This window comes from Hemibagrus wyckioides, linkage group LG14 (assembly GCF_019097595.1).
Source record: "Hemibagrus wyckioides isolate EC202008001 linkage group LG14, SWU_Hwy_1.0, whole genome shotgun sequence".
Classification (NCBI taxonomy): domain Eukaryota; kingdom Metazoa; phylum Chordata; class Actinopteri; order Siluriformes; family Bagridae; genus Hemibagrus; species Hemibagrus wyckioides.
In genome coordinates, this window is record NC_080723.1 from 6,862,574 (window position 1) to 6,882,273 (window position 19,700).

The following is a 19,700-nucleotide window of genomic DNA, read 5'->3' on the forward strand; positions in this document are numbered from 1 at the left end:
CTGTCAGGGGAGCAGATGGTAGATGTAAATCTTGTGGGGGGGGGGGGGAATAGAAATAATACATTACACCCAATACATCCAATAACACCCAGAAGGGCAAGGAGGTAAGTTGTGGAGCAAATGCACCTGGAGTGTTTAGAGTTTTCATAAGCTGCTTTAATAAATATAAGGTGCAGTTACTTGTACTTAATGTCAGATTATTATGAACACAGAGTACTACAGTGATTACATGAAGTTCGTTTAATCCAAAGATTTTCATCGAAACTCTGTGGCAGTTCGAACATCCACAACGTTAACATTTAAGCAGATGCTGGAGTGGAATATTGAGCCGACTTCCAATAAAGCTTTTTGCTGTGCTTTTAATATTCGTATTTATTATTTCTACATATTACATCTAGCAATCTAACAGGTAAGCTTTGCACTACCAACTGGAACTTCATGATTATGCCGCACAATTCATTTTTTCTAGTTCCAAGTTCATAGTTATGGATATTTGATTTTTATAATTAGCCAGAAGGCACATCTGTAACTAACCAGCTGTGGCCACTTGTGAGCTCATGTATACGGAAGAGGGCAGATTTCTCTGTTCAGAGTGTTGCACTAATGTCCAGGAGGAAGAATATTATTAGCCTCTTCCATGATCATGATTTCCATGATCATGATATTTGCACTTAGAAATATCACGTTAAACAGTTTAATCAAACCAATTTAATGAAACAAACAAGCCTTTGGGAGAAGTATAATAATATTATTACTTGTGCAGTTCTGTGGCAATAGCAAAAACTCCCCTCGATGTTAGATTCTGCCATAATACATGCAGCATACAGCAGGAAATACAAAAAAAGAACCCCTAACCTCTCATTTTATGTAATCCTTTCAGAAATTGCTTCTCTCATGCTCGCATGGCCGGATTTTTCTCTACTGACGTTTCTCAGTGTTGAGAAGGAGAGCAGCAGTAAAAAAAAAATAAAATAAAGAAAAAAACATTAAAAAACATATTTAATCACTTTCTTATTCACCTTTAACATTATCTGTAGAGTAGTATATAATAACTTCATTGTAGCCCTATTTAATCTTTTCAGGGCAAAATCTTTTGTTTGCTGAATATTTTAGGAGCATCTCTTGCTCAGTTGTAAGTCAATGTATTTACAGATCTTCTACACAGAAGGTTGCCAGTTCTGGTAATAAAACTGATAATGAACGGCAGTAGGCAGTAATATGGTGGCAGTGTAGGGACGGAAATATCTGTAATAAGGCTAGCGCAAAACCCTGGGCTACTGTTCTGCTTTGTCTGAAACCATATACTGCAGATCTAAACAGTATGCAGTTGTAGATACATGGAATATAGTAAATATACCACAATAGAGGGCTCTTAAATCAAGAAGGCGATATGGAGAAATGAACTGGGTTCCATCAGTTATTGGTTGAAATCATTTTTGCTGTAACGCGTAACTGTTCACTCTGCAGTCCTACTCGAGTTCTTGCTGATTCAGCTCCCTCTTTTGAGCTCGAAACTAACCGAATCGATTTGTGGCGCTCTTGAACCAAAGTGGGCAGCAGGCATGTTTTCTACATTTGTTGTATAATGAAATAGAGACAATAATAAAATCACGCATACAAAGACAGGCCATTTTTTCTTCTTGAATCGCTTAATTATTTAACACAGAGTTGAATATGTAAGAAGGTAAGGTAAGTGTCCTTCAGATATGGGCTCTTCATTTTCTCTTCAGTTTTCCCCGTGAAATATGGAGGCCAGTGATGAAATAAAAGTGCGAGTGTGTGTTTATTCTTGTGTGCAGTTGTTAAGAGCCGAAAGCCTTTCCCCTAGGCAATCAGTAGCCCACAGCTGTCTTTAATGATCCCCCCCCTGTGTGTGTGTGTGTGTGTGGGGATATGTGTATGTTGGGATAGGGGATAGGCATACTCATACAATGCATGCTCATACACACACACACTGAGGTTTTCTCTTTCCCTGAGACCAACAGTCAGAACTACGGTAGCAGCACTGGGGCTTTGGGGACTTGAGTGCCTGTGTGTGTGTGTGTGTGTGTGTGTGTCCATTTATGTGCCCCTTGGAATCTAAAGAATGAATAAATATTCTCTTTATGGAGACCAGAAGACCCACAGTGCAGTATTTGATGCGTCACTGCAGTGCAGCCAGATGTTTGTTTTTTCCTCACACTGTTGAAACTTCACTGTTCTTCTGCCATCTTCCACAGATTCTGTGTGTGTTGTGTTTGCCTTGCTGGTTTTACCAGTTTACATGTTTCTCACTTGTTTTCCTGATCTTCAACTTTCCCATAAACTATGTTTACTATCTGGGTATTTTGAGCTTGCACGCTTTGCCTGATGAGATGAGATGTTTATGCCGTTGTTCCACTTCAGTAAAGAGCTCTCTGTGTTTCTGCGTGTTTAAGTCGAGCGTGGTCTGTAGTAGTTTCGTGACAGAGGACACATCTGTATCCAGTAGCAGCGGCAGGAGTCACACATTTCTCCCATTGTGTGTTGCTACTTCCTATGCACAAAGGACCTGGCAGTGTCTCATTGGTTGTGAGCCAGATTTACAAACCTAACATGCAGATTCTCATCCACACACCTTCTGTCTGTCATTTGGACTAACCTCCAAACCAGCAGACAAAAGCAAACAGCCAGTACAAAGATTAGGACATCACTTCGGCTCCCACAGGCCTTACATTTAAACGTCTGTAGAGTGACACAATAAGCGGCGCTATTAAAGAGTAAAGTGTTACTGGAATCATATAAATAGTCCATTATAAACCCTCACCTCCCGAAAGTGCACTCCTGGGCTTTTATTTTTATTTTATTTTGCCGCACTTCTACAGAGTGGCTTCCACTCATGTGTCATTATTATAAGAACAAAGAAAAGCAGTGTGTGTTTACTGCCATATACAACGCACTTTCACTTTATATCTCTTTTTCTTATTTTCTTACAATCTACACTTTTCTCGAAATTTAATAAATCTGTGCTAAATCAGATCAGGATTCAGATTTCTGAGGTTGTCACACGTATCGTCCGAATGACTACACCGATAATTCGATTATCTAGAAGTCGTCTGGAGGATGAGTTCTGTTTGTCGCGAATGTTGAATTCTGTATAAAGAAGATAAAGGGATATTGATGACTGTATCTTGTCACTTGTTGAGCTCTAGATCATATTACTGTATAGTTTTAAATGAAAAGTTTGTCATGAAATGAAAATTCCACCATATTGCTCACCTTACCTATGAGCAGAGCATGATCATTAACATTAAAACCACTGCCAGAATTTAGAGAAATATAATGTATAATGTTTAGGTTGAAACTCTGATTGTAGCAATGCGAGTATTTTTTTTGGTCATTTTCCGTCCAGTGACTTTTGCTTGAGGCTTTGGAGTAAAACACAGGCGATAAATGAGAGGTAGAATATTTCAGGCTGTCCATCCGTCAGTATGAGATTCCCGTTAGAGCGAGAACGAGTGATTGAATGTGTGTAGGATTTATATGTATCACGAGGCCTGGAGGATGCATACAAGTGCAGGAGGGTTATTAACAAAAACGTCACAAAAATAGGAAGTTATTAAGAACTGATCAAAACGAGATTGAGGAACAACCCAAAAACATCAGCTGAAAAGCAGGGTCTAAGAGGCACATTGTCAAACAGGTAGAACATTATACACATAGGCTAGGCATGGTCAGAGTCGAGAAAACGGAACGCAAAAAGTCAAAACTCTGGGTAATTTAAATAGCCATAGAGAGGATAAGTAAAGTCACAAATGTACAAGAACAAAACATGTACTTCATAAAGAGTGAACTGAAACAGAAGTGCTTATAAAGGGTGCTAGGACAAATATACACAATTAAGCATGGGTGAAAATAATCAGAACGATGGTGACAGTGACCTGGGAGTACAGGAGCTACAGAAGCTTTCCTGTTGATGCTGATGGCTTCGAGTTCATCCTTAAAGCAAATTATCCAATCAGTTAAACTGTTTGTGTTATTGTTATTCTTAGACTAACTTTAATGGCATTTGTGGTATTTGTTCATCAGCAAAGCTTTATTTGGTTTGCTTTTGTCCATTTTGTTGCAGACATTTTGAAGAAAATTAATGCACATTACTTTTGTTAGCTCCAGTTGACAGAGCAATGACTCCTAAAAGCAATTATACTCTGAATTAAAGGGTTTTTTTTGCACTGCAGGTCTGCCGTATTTCTCCAGCCAACCGGAGAGTGTGTCGGTACATCCTGGGGGTAACGAGGTGCTAATCTGTGAGGTGAGTGCGGATCTTGCTCCCTTCACGCACTGGCAGAGGAACGGTCAGACTGTAGAGACGGACATGCGGCTGATAAAGCTGCCCAACTCTGCTCTGGTGATCAGCAACGCTTCAGTGGCCGATACCGGTGCGTATCGATGCATCATAGAGGGACTGGGAGCAGCCAAGACCAGCCAAGATGCTCAGCTAGAGCTTTTACCAGGTAACAATACAGAATATGAAACATTTACAAACATCTCTGGCATTTGGCAGACACTCTTATCCAGAGCTACTTACAATTTTATTTTATACAACTGAGCAATTGAGGTTTAAGGGCCTAGCTCAAGGTCCTGGCTTGGTGGAATTTGAACTCACAACCTTCCAATCGGTAGTCCAACAACTTAGCCACTAAGCTATAAACTACATGCTAAAATTGTGTTCAATCTTTTAGGCTGGATTGTAAATAAATTTGCAAACTAATATATGTGTGTCATTTTACACTACTTTATAATGACCTGGTTTCTCTTTGGCGTTGAAGCTCATGTCCAGCATCACAGCTCTACTTATAAATTGATGACAAGACTTCCTTTTAATAAGGGATTCTATATCTAAAGCAAATTCTGGGAGGTTTTTCAAGGCTTAACGATGACCCGGGAGTTTAATCAGTAGCATCCAAAGTTGACAGTGAACTCATGGGTCGATTAGTTTACATGAATCCTAGTTCCTATATACGTCCCTGTTGCAATACTCACTCCAAGTAGTGCTTCAAGTCCAAATTGCACTGAAAGAGAGTATTTTTAGCTATCCTAAGCCCTAGATTTAAAATCTCATTGAAGATGGTTTCCTATCTAAACAGAAATCAATCTGTAAGAGGAAAGCAATATTATAAAGATATACACTACAAGGCATTTAAAGACTGGAGTATTAAAGCATGTTTTTCTTGTGTTGTCTCAGACTCTGCTGTCGATGAGAGAATGGAAGTCCTAATGGGCCCGTCTGCTGTGTCCAAGCCCGTAGGAGGGACGGTGCTACTGCCATGTGTGGTGAAGGGCGTCCCACTCCCTGTCATTCGCTGGACGTGGAACAGCAAGGTCATTGATGAGAGGTGAGTTTGTGTGTAAGTGTGTGTGCATGTGTGCCTGAGGCATTTCTCTTGATAATGCTTACTCTCTTCATACATGGCCTGAACCCACCCAAGCGAAACAGAGTTAGTAAATATTTCTCGCTTCTAAGAGAGCCTCAGATTTTCTGCATGGACCAGATCTGATGAAATTAGCTGAGTTTGCAGTCTAAGCTGTCTTACATGCGAATGCAGAGCGCTGCAGATGCTTATTTACGCTGCTCGGTTTACCACACGTAAGAAATGCAATTAACCTGATGAATTGAATCATGTGTGTTAGAGCCACACAGAAGTATGCAGTGTATTGGCTCCAAAGTGGAATTGAGAATTACTGATAAGTCCTCCCCCACCTTTTCTCTGCCCCCCCCACTCCTCCTACACAGCCCATCCCCAGCCACACACTGCCACCATTCATACTTCCTCTACTCCAAACCTAGTACAATTCAGTGCTAAAGCCTCATAAAAGAGCAGCGAAAGAACGTACGTTCACTCGGGTTTAAACACAGTACACACTATTCACCATCTCCCAGTGTAAGGATTCATTAGCTTGCTGTGGTAATTGCTCTTAAGAGCCTTAGAATATACCTCATTTTAAAACCTGTGGGTTCGGGTTGGGCTTTCCATTATGCACCCGCTTATTTTCAAGAGAAGTCATTTGGAAAAGAGAGAATTTCAGATTGCAAGCGCTTGAATTCCCCACCATTAGCAGCTCTCATTAAAGGCTGTACTGGATTAAAACGTTGGATCAAAAGTGCTGGTAATGGTAGCATATTGTTTCCGAGACCAGAGTGTGCTCTTTTACTGGAACTCTGAGAGACTCGCTTTTGAAAAAGGGGATAATTGTGTGATTTGTATATACAAGTGATCAGGGAAGTACTTAAATCTTAATTTGCTCTGGTTTCTGCATTGTCTGCGAAGCCACCATTATATACAGTGTACAGTTGTCTCGATGTGTGTGTGTGTTAGATCCTGTTTGGATTACCATAACCACTATATGCTATATCTACATACCTACATACTTCTCTTTTAATATAGGAATATGGGTGCATGGGATATAAAAAGCTATTTACAAACAGTAAATTGCCCTGTGTTCAGTGTAGATTGTTGGTAAAATGGTTCTCTCTGTGATGTGAATTGGGGAAATAACATTGCTTACAAAGCCATTCTGATGCACAATCAACACACACACACACACACACACAAACACACACACACACGTACACAAATTTGTGAGTATCTGCCAAAACGGACCCAGCATGTAAATCATCCTTCAGCGCCTCCAATCTGTCCTGTTACCACCCCAGCGTCAGTCACTCGTTTTGGTGTCGGGGTGTTTATTTCATTTATCCTAGCGAAATTAACTTAGATACAAAGTCTTTGTGTTTGCCTTGTCAAAGGAATATTTTCTTCTCACTTTCAGTGTGCAGTCTTGCACCTTCCAAGTTATTTGGTAAGTAGGCTGAAGGAGTTTCTAGTATCCTCTGTTTACATTACATTACATTAATGACATTAAGCAGATGCTGTTACATTTTACTGAGCAGGACCCAGCAGTGACATGGCGGTAGTCCTGGGATTTGAACTTTGATCAGTAATACAACACCAGTCCCACTGAGCTTCTACTTACTACTTTAAGAAAAGATTAGGTATAGTTTTCAGTATACCTGGTAAAACGTTTACATTATACACTTATAGATTTATGCACCAATATGTTCTTTAATACAGAAATGTATTTTTTGTCATGTTCTTACCATGTCCACGTGAGTTTTTTCCCATTTCCTGCCACTGAATTGGTGCCAATAAATTGCCCCTTGGTGTGAATGAGTGTGTGTGGATGTGTGTGTTGTGGCATCTAATACAAGATGTATTCCCATTTCTTGCAGATCCAAAAGGATGGAGAAAATGTTTGTCTCTAAATGTTTAGTATCTAGAACATAATAAACACTGTAAAAACTTCCTTCATGCTAGGCTGGATGTGATTCACATAGAATGGACAAGTCTGAGTTAATAAAACACGGAAGTCCTCTCTATTCACAGATCATGTTCAGCGACACCTTAGATTGCTTTCCTGAACCCTCTGTGAGTCGTACATTCTTCTTCTGCAAAGAAAACCAGGTAGAGGTTGAGTAGATAAAAATCGACTTTGGTAAGTTGTAGATCACATTGACGGGGACCTTAAGGAATTCTGCGAGATTTCTTATCCATGTTGGTCAGTGTCTATCCCATGACTCCAGTCAATAGGATTAATGATTTGATTTTTTTTTTTATTTTGTTCTTCGCCACTTGCCATGAAAAATGCATGGTGTTTTTTTTTTTGTTTTTTTTTTCCAAGAGATTGGGCTGTAATTGGAAGGTAGAGAGATAGAAGAGGGATGGAAGGAGAGTATGTGTAAAGCTAACTATATCAATACCTGTTGGAGCTGATAGGATTGTCACCCAGTTTGAGCATCACAACTTCTGACAGATAAGCCCCTGCAAAACAAGACGGAGCAGAAAGCCCTCAACTCTAAGTTATGTCTTGTAGGTTACCCCCTTTCTTCTGTAACTCTAATAAATGTAACCGGTGATGATTGGACTGATCGTATTAAATAGGGAAGTAGTCAGGAGCTGTTTGGAAGCTGATAATGTGAGGCGTCCCCAACACATGCCAGCTGCAGCCTGATGCTCAGCTCTCTGTGTTCTCTCAGCTCGGCTCTCGTCAGCGTGCAGCGACAGGCAGCATGGCTAAATGTCTAATTGCGGGTCTTTGCTCATTTGCCGAGCTGGAATGGAGATTGCTGACAGACTCCATTTGCCCTGTAATTGCTTCTTTAATGGCCTTCCGACAGCGTAATGCATTCTTGATGGCTCCCCTTGCTGCACCCTGGTTGTCTCTCATACATTCTAATATTGATGCATTACCCACAATGCTCTGACCCCCTCGGAAGCCAAACCGAGACCTTTTCTATGTCTGTTTGACCCCTTTGAGAAGTGGGAGTTATCCCAAGTTTAAATGGTTACAAGACATATACAGGAGAGATACCTTTTCTTATCCTGTTCTGTTGGCTGTCCTTGGAGTCTGAATTAAGTGAATCTGAAGTTCAGGTTCTGATTAAATAGTCTTGTAAAGGCATCTCTCGTAAGCTTTATTGTGATGTTTGAAGTATGTTTTAGATATACCAAATGAAAGCATGGGTTTTTCTCCCTTTTTCTGGCCATTACACCAACTTGAGATCTGAATGTGGAAATAATTCCACAGTTTTTTTAAAAAATATGCAATGCTATTGTTTTACCAGCAGTCTGCTTAAGCAAACGACCATACCATGATACATGTCGTGCATAAAAATCTATCAGTGCATCCATATTCTTTATCACTTGTCCTATCACTTGTGGGGAGCCTGGAGGCTATCCCAGGGGACTTATAGAGTACAAGTTGGGGGACGCCCTGGACGGGGTGCCAACCAGTTGCAGGGCATGATCACAGACACAAACCTTGGACAATTTAGAAATGCCAGTCAGCCTACAACACGTCTTTGGACTTGAGAAGAAAATTTGAGTACCCTAAAAAAAAAACCAAAATCACATAGATTCCACATACACAGTGCAGAGGCAGGAATCCAATCCCTAACCCCACAGGTGGCTCTATAGCTCTGAGCCAATCCTAGAATGATTTGCTTCTAGTCTTCTTACAGCCTTTGGTTTTGAATGCCGCTCTATTCTTTTATAAAGTCTCTGAGGACAGGCTCCATCCACACTTGCACTGTGAACAGGTTCACTTCTTTTCGGACAGATACAATATCCCCTGGTACAGGAGGGGGATTCATCAGGGATCAGTTCTTGGTCCACTGCTTTTTTCTTCGAACTTTACTTCCAAGCTGATAGCATTTTACCACAAATCCCATGGAGTATCAATCTAGGCCATATTGCTGATTGTGTCTGCTGGAAATTAAGATTTGAATGGACTTTAAATTCAACAGCAGTCTGCTTTATGAGTTTTTACTGGTTCAAATCCAATTCTAAATCCTTCACATAGTCTTTCACTTAGTCTTCTGCTGGATTCAGTTCAAAGTCACTGAGTGTATAGAATGTGTAGAAATGTCTTCACCCATACTTTTCATTTGTACTGTTTCAGTACTGTTTTTTTTGTACTGTTTCAGTACTGTTTTTTTGTACTGTTTTCATTTATCATTTCAGTATAGCATCTGCCCATTGAAGCTCCTGTGTCTGAACAGAAAGCAAGCCAGTCAAGAACACTCGTCTGCCTCCTCTGACTCTGTAAACTCTGCTTCTTGCTATGACATTGGCAAAGGTAGGGTGTGAAAAAGGCAAGAGGAGAGGCCAGAGGGATTTCAGCCTTAGAGCAGGCTGGCAAAAAAAGAGATTCAATGGCAATCTATTACAGTCTGTATTAAAAGCACTGAAGCTTCGAAAGAAGTGACAGCGAAGAGACTAAATGATACAGCCTCAGTGGAGTCGACCTGAGACTAGTTCAGAAACGGCACAGCAGAGCGTGAATGGGGCATGACATTGTGATGAATGAACACACACACACACATGCTCACACACACTATATTGCATTTTTAAAACACTATATCTTACCTTTGTTCAGACAAATTCAGTTTGAGTCTTGCTGTCCCAAAATGTAAGCTTTCTACTCACTAATGACATGATTCACAATGGATTTAAAAATGTTAAATTTGTCTAAGTAAACTTAGCTATATCTGTTGGATCAACACGTCAACTGTGTTTTATTGTCGCTTGTTAGAACATGATTTTACAAATAATTTTATTGTTTGGTTTATGATTTCCTATAGTTCATTTTTCACCATTTTCACTAGTGGGTGTTTCTGAATTGAGTTCTTGAAACTAGTGTGATAAGGCCACTCCAACTTAATGGTGGTGCAGTAGGTACTGTGGTTAATGTCCTCAAGGTTTCAGGGTCCTTGGCTTGGTATCTGTTCCATGTGCTCCCTAAGCTCTCACCATATACGTGTGGATTCTGTGTTCTCTGTTTTTCTACCACCTCCCAAAAACATGCATGTAGGTGGTTTGATACCTCAAAATTGCCCCTAGGTAAAAACAAGTGTGTGCATGGTGCTCTGCAGTGCACTGGTGTCTAATCTAAGATGTATTCCCGAGAAGGTGCACATAGTATTTTGGCATAGGTTTCAGAGCCACCAAGACTCCACAATAAAGTGGTTAATGAATATGAATGAACGATCTGTGGACTAGCTATAGCGTGTATGCAAAACCACCCACTCAAATGGCAGTATATTTTCAGTGTAAACACAGGCACGTCTATACTAACAGATAAAGCAATCTGTGTATTGTGTCCTGTTGAAGATTGAGAAACTCTGCCTGATTTCAGTTCTTGGTTGAAGCATAAGGTAAATTCTTGGCTCTACCCCATGAGCACGGCCATGCTTTATTGCTTTGCCTGCTGAAGCTCTCTGCCCCAGCGGATTTGCCGTTCACGCTTATCTCATGATTTATCTCAGCCAAAGTGATCTGGATAAACAAATTGATCTGAACAATGCATTTTGTCTTAACCCTATGGGTCATTTCTGACATGCCAAGCATAAGCAGGCAGTTAGCGTGACCACATATCTGCACCACTTGAGTGAGTTTGTAAGTGCTTCTTACCCCCATTTGCTCTTAAGCCATGTGAATCAATAGTGCCAGTGGAATGTGTCCTGCTAAACTGAACTCAGAGCAGCTTGTTTGTGTTCTTCTTGATGGTAATGATTGGCATTTGGGGAGTAGTAACTGTAAGAACTGCTGTAACGGAGCCAAGAACAATTATGCTCCCATCTTCCATATGTCAGCTGTCTGACATGAAAGAGTATGTAGCCTGAATTGGTGAAATATGTGTATATATACTCATACAAGCACTTTAGTAACTTTGCCTGTAGCCTGCTTATCCCTGCATTTATCCAATTAATTATCCAGTTATCCAATTCAACCAATCAGTGCAATGCAAACAGTCCTACATGTACCGGTCCAGCAAACATCGAAATGGAGAACTGTCCAGATTCACTAAGCCTGTACCTACTGCAGCCTCAGACTCCTGTTCTTTGCTACAAGAAGTGTATTTTACTGCTGTAGACATCTAATGTCTGATGTGGACTTTTACTGTCTGATGTGATCTTGCACTGTCTGATGTGTTCTTCCTCTGTCTGATGTGGTCTTCCTCTGTCTGATGTGGTCTTCCTCTGTCTGATGTGGTCTTCCTCTGTTTGATGTGGTCTTTCACTGTCTGATGTTGTCCTCTACTGTATGATGTGGTTTTTTACTCTCTGACGTGGATTTAGACTGTCTGATGTTGACCTCTACCGTCTGATGTCATCTTCCACTGTCTGATGTACTCTTCCTCTGTCTAATGTGGTCTTCCAATGTCTGATGTCATCTTCCACTGTCTGATGTTGTCCTCTACTATCTGATGTGGTCTTCCTCTGTCTAATGTAGTCTTTCTCTGATGTAGTCTTTCTCTCTCTGATTCTCTCTTCTACTGTCTGATGTCATCTTCCACTGTCTGATGTTGTCCTCTACTATCTGATGTGGTCTTCCTCTGTCTATTGTAGTCTTTCTCTCTCTGATTCTCTCTTCTACTGTCTGATGTCATCTTCAATTGTCTGATGAAGTCTTCCTCTGTATGATTTGGACTCATGCTGTCTGATGTTGTCTTCTACTATCTAATGTGGTCTTCCTTTGTCTGATGTGGTCTTTTTCTGTCTGATGTGGTCTTCTACTGTCTGATGTGGATTTAGACTGTCTGAATGTGGTCTTCTACTGTCTCTCCCTATGTCTGGTGGGGTCTTCTGTCTGCCTTGTTGTGTGTGGTATGCTTTTCTGCTCACCATAGTTGTAAAGAGTGATTATTCAAGTTACACTGTAGGTTTTCTATGTCTCTGCCTGCAAAACTGCCTCTTATTGGACGTTTTATTGCACTATTCAGTGTAAACCCTAGAGACTGATGTATGCAGTCTCAAAAAATCCAAGTAGATCAGCAGTTTCTGAAATACACAAACTATCCAATCTGACACCAACAACCATGCAAAATCACTGAGACCACTTTTCTTGCTTGGACGTGTATCTGCATGATTGTTTGCATTGTGCTGCTACATGACTGGCTGATTAGATAACTGCATGAATGAGCAGTTGGACACTAAGTGTATGATGTATATGATTTCCATGCTTGTCAAAGGACCCTATGGATGGAGACAGTGTCATCCTGGAATCATGTCATAAAGATGATCAGTCCAAATAAACTTTTTTCCTTTACTACTCCCAGACAAACATTGATTGCATGAACAAACATGACTTTACAGCTTGTCAGATTGACAAGGCTAAATTGCGTATCCTTGGAAAAACATCAGACGTTTCTGAATAGTGTTTTGTGCTGTGTCACCTTCCACTTTTTCTTTCAGGCCGTCAGCCATCACACAACTCAGTCTGCCACAACCCTGAAAAGCAATTAACCACAGCTTTATAAGCTGCAGCTGTTCTACCACTCATTTATGTTTTAATTATCCTCCCCTCCCATGGCTTCTTTTCCTTCTCCAGTCTTTTGGGTCTTCTTTAGGACATTTGTAACAACACAGTAGTTGTATGAGGTGCATGAATTCCTCTTGGTGCTCTTCTATTCGTGGAAATTGTTTTAAAGTAATGTGTGCCTTCTGCATTGGGCAAGGCTACAGGCTCTTTATAAAATGAGAGGAAATATTTCTTCTGACATGTTTTTATGGTTATTTAATGTACTTCCAGTGCATATGCACTTCACATTTGCACATGTAATCTCTTTTGACTTTGGACTGAACAAAAAAGTATGAATAAAGATATGCATAATAAACAAGATTGATGGGGAAATTTGATTCAGACACAACAAATGACCAATAATAGTACTTTTTATTTTTTATTAGAAGCTGTTGCTGGCAGATCCAGACATGTCCATGTCTAGGCTAATTGGAGAATTTTGTTCCAATTCTGGTCCATTCCTCTTAGCAAATTGTCTTATGGAATATTTTAATCAATCAAAGCGTATTTACTCATACATAGCCAATGTATAAGCTTTGAAGAAATATCAATCATTGATTAATTTGTGTGAATGGAATGGGGGAAAAAACTGGTGATACCACGCTACCATTAAAGCAAAGTTAGGGAGGATGTCTTAATTAAAAAAGGAAAAGCTAGATAAATGAGATGACTGTTTATTAAAACAGTTACACTGCAGGCTGACCTGACTTATGTTTAATAAAAAGTCTACCTTGTTACATCAATAGCCAAGTCTCTAAAAAGCTTTCATTAGCATAACAAATTCCCCAAGTTTATGATGGTCACTCTGATGTACTTGCATTTTCAGTAGGATTAAAGTCAGAAGATTGGCTAGACAAGCATGCTGGACCTTCTTGACTTAATATGGCTGTAGGTTTGGGACTCCTGACTTGTTTAAACATCCATCATCTTCCCAGATTCCCAGATTCAGATTCTGCTGAAACAGAAACATCTCCCTTTACATCACCCCATTAATGTTTCCATGCCTCCACGTGCAATGCCTCAGTACCATAAGCAGAGAAGCAGTCCATAATGTTTATAATGTTTCCATCATATGCACAACCCTGCTTTCTCCAGAAATTACTGCCAGGGTTTAATTTCTGTTCCATCTGACTAGAGAACATTGTTCACAAAAGAGTTCTGATTTGTCTACTTTGAGATGTGCATCTCTGTGGTCTAGGTTGTGGTTCTTTCAATGAACACATATTATCGAACCAGTCTTACTGACACTAAGGTTTAGGGGCTTTTCTAATTATATATATATACTGTATATACCGAGAGACACTATTGAAATCACTCTCATGGATCAGAAAGATGTCACAAGTTTGCAATGGAGTTTAACAGGAAACACTACAAGCATCACACACCACAATGCTGCCTAACCAGGAGCCAAACAGAGACGACACACTGTGTGTTTTTTACACAGATGTCCTTATCAAGAGCGAATTAGAGAAATGCTTTTCAAGTCTGTTTCAACGAACACATCGATACTGGTTCACGAGGTCATGGACTAAAAATACCATCAGTCTAAAACTTTGCTGGGAGGAAATAGAGCAAGAAGGGCAACAATAAAACAAGTGCTAGTTTTAGTATTTCAGGAAGAGGTAAATCTCAACATGTGTGTTGAAGACTACCAGTGACTCAAACATATAGGGAAAGTTCAATTCCCCACTTCGGTGGCAGAATAAAGAAGAGTCAGGATGTGTACATTCCTTGGACCCTGAGAGATGATGGGACCATGTGATAAAGTACATTTTGCTATAAAGTTAGGACAATATGTAACATGTAATGCAATATGTAATATGCCCCATTTAACAGCAAGCAGGGTTGACTCAAAGTCTTGAATTTCAATCATCAGCCATTGTTACATTAACTATGCTTTTAGGATTTTATATGACGAAGATCACTGGCTGCTCTCAGGTGCTTTCACTACTTAGTGAACCATATACTGTAACATCAGGTTTAGTAATGCACTTTTGGCTGAGGTCCACAATATTTACTGGCCAATAAATGTAAGGTATATGTACATGACTTTCATTTCCTGGTGTGCTGAAATTCTCCTTGGAGAACACTGTACATACTCTAGTCAGAAAAAAATGGATTGACGCTAGTGCTATCTCTCAGAGGAAGCATATGAGTGAGACAGAGAACAAATCAGTTTCTATTGCTGATTAAATTAGAGACTCTCAAGTCAACAAGAATAAGATGAATGACACTCTTCCCAGTCGGTAGTGAGCGGGTAAGATTGGAGCAGGATGGGATTTGAGTCTAGACATCCATCAGGGTCTCACAGGCCCTGTGCATGCTCTTGGCTTTGCACTTGTACACTGGTGACTGGCTATTCATTTTTTCTTCTTTCTCTTTTTTTTTTCTTGTCTCTCACTCTCTAAATTTACTACACACTACTCCCTTCCGCTCAGCAGTACAGTGTGTGTGTAGACTTCAAAAGCAAAACCATAGGGGGTAGTTAACTATGGCATGGTGCTGTCCTTAAAGCAAAGGCGTCAGGATACAGAATCAATATTGCATCCTGTTTTGATATCAACTCCATCCTGCATGTAGAAATGGCCACTGAATGTCCAACCTGCCAAAATAATATAGGAAGGTATACTTGGTATGTCTGTGTTAATAATAATAATAATAATAATAATAATAATTGTTTCATTATGAAATCAACAGACAACAACAGTAAGCTGTGTGTGTGTGTGTGTGTGCATGCAAAAATGTTCTTTCTTTCATCGCCATAAATTTATTGTGTACTGTCTCAATGTTCTCTAACACAAATCCTACACAGGGCCATGGGGGCATGGGGCACAAGGCGGTGACCTCCCATCGCAGGGCACAATCTCACACACAAATACACACACACACACACACACACACACTTTGGAGAATTTAGAGATATCGAACAGCTTACACTGCATGTCTTTGACTGGAGGAGGAAACCAGAATACCCAGAGGAAACTCCTGAAGCAGAGGGGAACATGCAAACTTTATGCACACAGGATAGAGTCAGGAGCAGGAGGTGTGAGTCAAACATGGTATGGTTCCAGTATGGTTCCTGGTTGTTCTATAGCTCTGAGCCAATCCTAGAATGATTTGTTTCTTGTATTGTTACAGCTTTTGTCATTAATGCCACTCTATACTGTATAAAGTTTCTGAAGACCAGCTCCATCCGTACTACACTGTGAACTGGTTCAATTCTTATCTGACAATATCCCCTGGTACATATGGGCTTCATCATGGATCAGTTCTTGGTCCCTTTTTTTCTTTAATATTTTGCATTTAGAACCTTACTGCCAAGCTGATAGCGTATTTCTGATTGTGCCTGCTGGAAATTAAGATTTGAATGGACTTAAAGTTCAACAAGTCCACTTCTAAATCCTTCACATAGTCTTTCATTTACTCTTCTGCTGGGTTCAGTTTGAAGTCATTTAAATTTCAGATGGTTTAAAATATTACTGATTCACTTCTAATCAAATTTCAGCACTATATACACATTTACTTCACATTCCTTATTGACTTTTCATGAAATCACACATTCTCTTTAAAATTCTTTGCTTCATTACTTAAACCTTAGTATTTCAGTGTCACCTTTTAAACTTTCTGATCATCTTTACTTTTCCACCTGCAGTGTAAAGTCTACACGGACTAGACTGTTCCCCCATCTAAACTCCATAGCACTCCAGAACTCTCTTCCCAATAACATGCCCTGCTTTCCCTAGCCTGTCCTCAATAACTAATACTTGTTTCATTTGCAAAGTTGACCTATCTATGACAGTGTCCATAACTACAAAGTGAGGTCCATAAAGTCTATGGTCCCTGGTCTGTAAGGTTGGTATGAAAGAACTAGAGTGTTCTGCACAGAACCCTGGCCTCAACTACGCTAAACACATTTGGAATAAGCTGGAACATGCACTTGCCTTCTTGCTGGACATCAGTTCCCAACCTCTTGTGCTCTTATGGCTAAAATCCTAATTGTCCATAGCTATGGTCTGAAATCCTCAGCAGGAGAGTGGAGACTATTATAACAGCAAAATGGTGACCAACTCTATACTAATGCCCATGGTTTTTGGAGTGGGCTTTTAATGAATGATTGTATGTTTGGAGAAAAAAGTAACTATATATACATATCTATAAATATCCAGTATGGCCTCTAAGAGAAGACATAATATGCATCTAATAAGTGTCTAATAATGATTGTTCAACAACCGTTACGCATGTAATAAAGGTTTTAAGTAAATGAACGTGTTTTCTCCCAGTGTCCATTTCACTGGATTGGTTTTCTAAAGGATCTCCAGATTCTGTGCATCAGCTACACTTATTAGCCCCAGCTGCTCATGAGTGCATGAATGAGAGTGTAGATGGTTCATATAATGGTGTATTCCTACCTTATAGCCAGTGTTTTCAGGACAGGCTGCGTGGCTATGGTGACCGTGAAGAGGATAAAGCTGTTATTGAAGATGAATGAATGAATGTTCATGCCCCAGTGTCTAATAACATTTTGCCCCATTTTTCTTTACAGTGATGAAAGGTTTGCTGTGATTGGTGGAGGCAGCCTGCAGATTGTCAATCTGACTGAGGATGATGCTGGTACCTACAGCTGCCAGGCAGACAACGGCAATGAGACCATCGAAACCCAAGCAGAGCTTAATGTGCAAGGTGGGAATCTAACCCAGAAACTGATGTACAGTGCTCACTTACCAATGGGATGTTAATCATGTGTCTGGAATAATCTCAGGCATAGTATGCTTAGTCTGTATTTTTGGTACTTTAAGATTACTCTTGGATACAAGAGTCATTTTTGTGCTTCCTGTTTACTAACAAAAGCCTTAAATTTTAAGGCTAAATTTTGTTTTTGTTTTTTTAATAGGATTTGAGGATTTTGTGTGTAGTTCTCAGGAAATGTAAGCCAGTCTGATTATATGCTGCAGAGAATAAAATGCAGGAGGCGGAGTATATGAGGGACAGTGCGTTTTGGTCACTATAAATTGGAGTGGCTCTGGCTTTGATCCATGTCTCTCATGTTTCTGAGTGTTGACCTGCTTATACGATCTAAAGTTTAATTGCAGGACTCAGAAATATAAAAGGACAATTTGTGATTCACCTTTTTCTTTATATTTCCCTCTTAATGCAATTAGGGATAGCAACAGGCTTTATGTGATCGAATCAAAAGTGAAAAAAGCATGGACAAGAAATGTCGTGTGTGTGTGTAGGCCACTGGAGCCCATCTGTCACCTTCCTGACTGTAGGGGTGTGTGTGTATATGTGTGTGTGTGTGTGTGTGTGTGTTAGCCACTGGAGCTTATCTGTCACCTCCCTGACTGTAGGTGTGGATGTTTTTTCACCTTTTCTGCGACCTCTATTGCTGACACCTTCAAAAATAGGATGTAGGTCTCCCAGGACTTGCTTCTGGTGATATTTTCCTGCGCTTTTATATTTCCGAGGGATTTTTTTTTAGTCATTCCATTATAGTGAATTTCGGTACATGTGGATCTGTTTGTCTCTGTGCTGCGGAAGCTGAGTGCCCAGGAGAGGCAGCAGATGTGATTTGAGTGCTGAGTGAAAGGTTTTTGTTTTCTGCCTCAATCACAAAAACCCTGCCCAAGGTAGATGTTTGGAATGATGGACAGACCATACCTGTGTGGGAAAAACATGATTTTTGAATAACCATGTGATTATATTATATTATACTCTACTAATTGAGAGAATTATATACTGTGTTACACAATCACTGTCTTTCTGGATTGTTAAAGAATCCCTGGATTTGCTCATAGAATAGAAGTTAAATGAAATTTTATTTTGAAACTGCGTGTTTTCTTGTAAATGAAATCAACCAAATGTAGACCTGCACTATAAACATAACCCAGAGGCCATAACTGCGAGATTGTTCTTATTATTATACAAATAATTAATGGGCTCTTAATTATTTAGAAATTTTAAGCCAGGACCCAGATCTCTGATTCTTCCATTTTAACAGCAGTATATTGTGTAGTTTTGTGTAGTATTGTGCAGTACAGGGTTAAACTGTGTTTGTATTATTTGCTTTCTACAGTATATTTATGAACATTATGTTCCACAAGCTGCCCATGCGCTTAAGCAATACAGTCGCAAATGTAAATGTATTATTCATCGGAAAACGTTCAGTATTTTTAGCTCTGCTTAATATGAGCAAGTAAATCTTTTTTTTTTCTTCCACTTTGCAGCATTTTAGTTTTTTGGCACCGGGTTTCTCTGTGCTCTGATCTTCGGATGTTATTAACATTTACTCTCTGCAGCAAATGAAGTCAGAAGAGGTCAGTTCCAAACCATCATTCATATGAATGGGTTTTTCCTTTTAAGAGACTAATTTGCCAGATCAGAGGGAGAATTAAATACCCTTAGTATTTCTTAATACGGATTTCCAAATCTGCCTGCTAGACATGGTGCACGCCGAGCCGAGGCTTAACACTGAGCTGTTTTTGGATCTGTTTTTTGAGGAGCAGCTTGGCACTGCCACTTCTCTGTAGTGAAATGCACCTAAACATCAAAGTGACCCTCAATACCACCCTCTGTACCTCACTGCCCTCCAGCTCCACTATCAACAAGGATCAGATTGCATCATTTCTCATTGTCAAGCTCTACAGCACACTGGCAGTCCCTTCGAGGCATCTGAGTGCACATATTCACGTATGAGGCAAAAGGCCAGTGATGGGGCAGAGTTCAGGCCAAGGCAGAGATCCAGAGATATGCTGCTGCAGGAACCATTTCTGACACGTCGTTTTTAATTTCTTTAACCAAAGCCATAAAAAAAGAAATTTGTGC

The 19,700-nt window shown here is 40.0% G+C and overlaps 1 protein-coding gene across 8 annotated transcripts in view; it reads left to right on the forward strand.

Moving 5' to 3' along the window:
* Positions 1-19,700, forward strand: part of neo1b (neogenin 1b) — a 118,057-nt gene that overhangs the window by 68,496 nt on the left and 29,861 nt on the right. For all 8 annotated transcript variants that reach the window (XM_058407440.1, XM_058407437.1, XM_058407439.1 and 5 more), the window contains 3 exons: positions 4,197-4,472; positions 5,204-5,354; positions 17,422-17,558. In XM_058407440.1, coding sequence (XP_058263423.1) covers positions 4,197-4,472; positions 5,204-5,354; positions 17,422-17,558 — 564 coding nt within the window. The remainder of the gene's footprint in view (positions 1-4,196; positions 4,473-5,203; positions 5,355-17,421; positions 17,559-19,700) is intronic.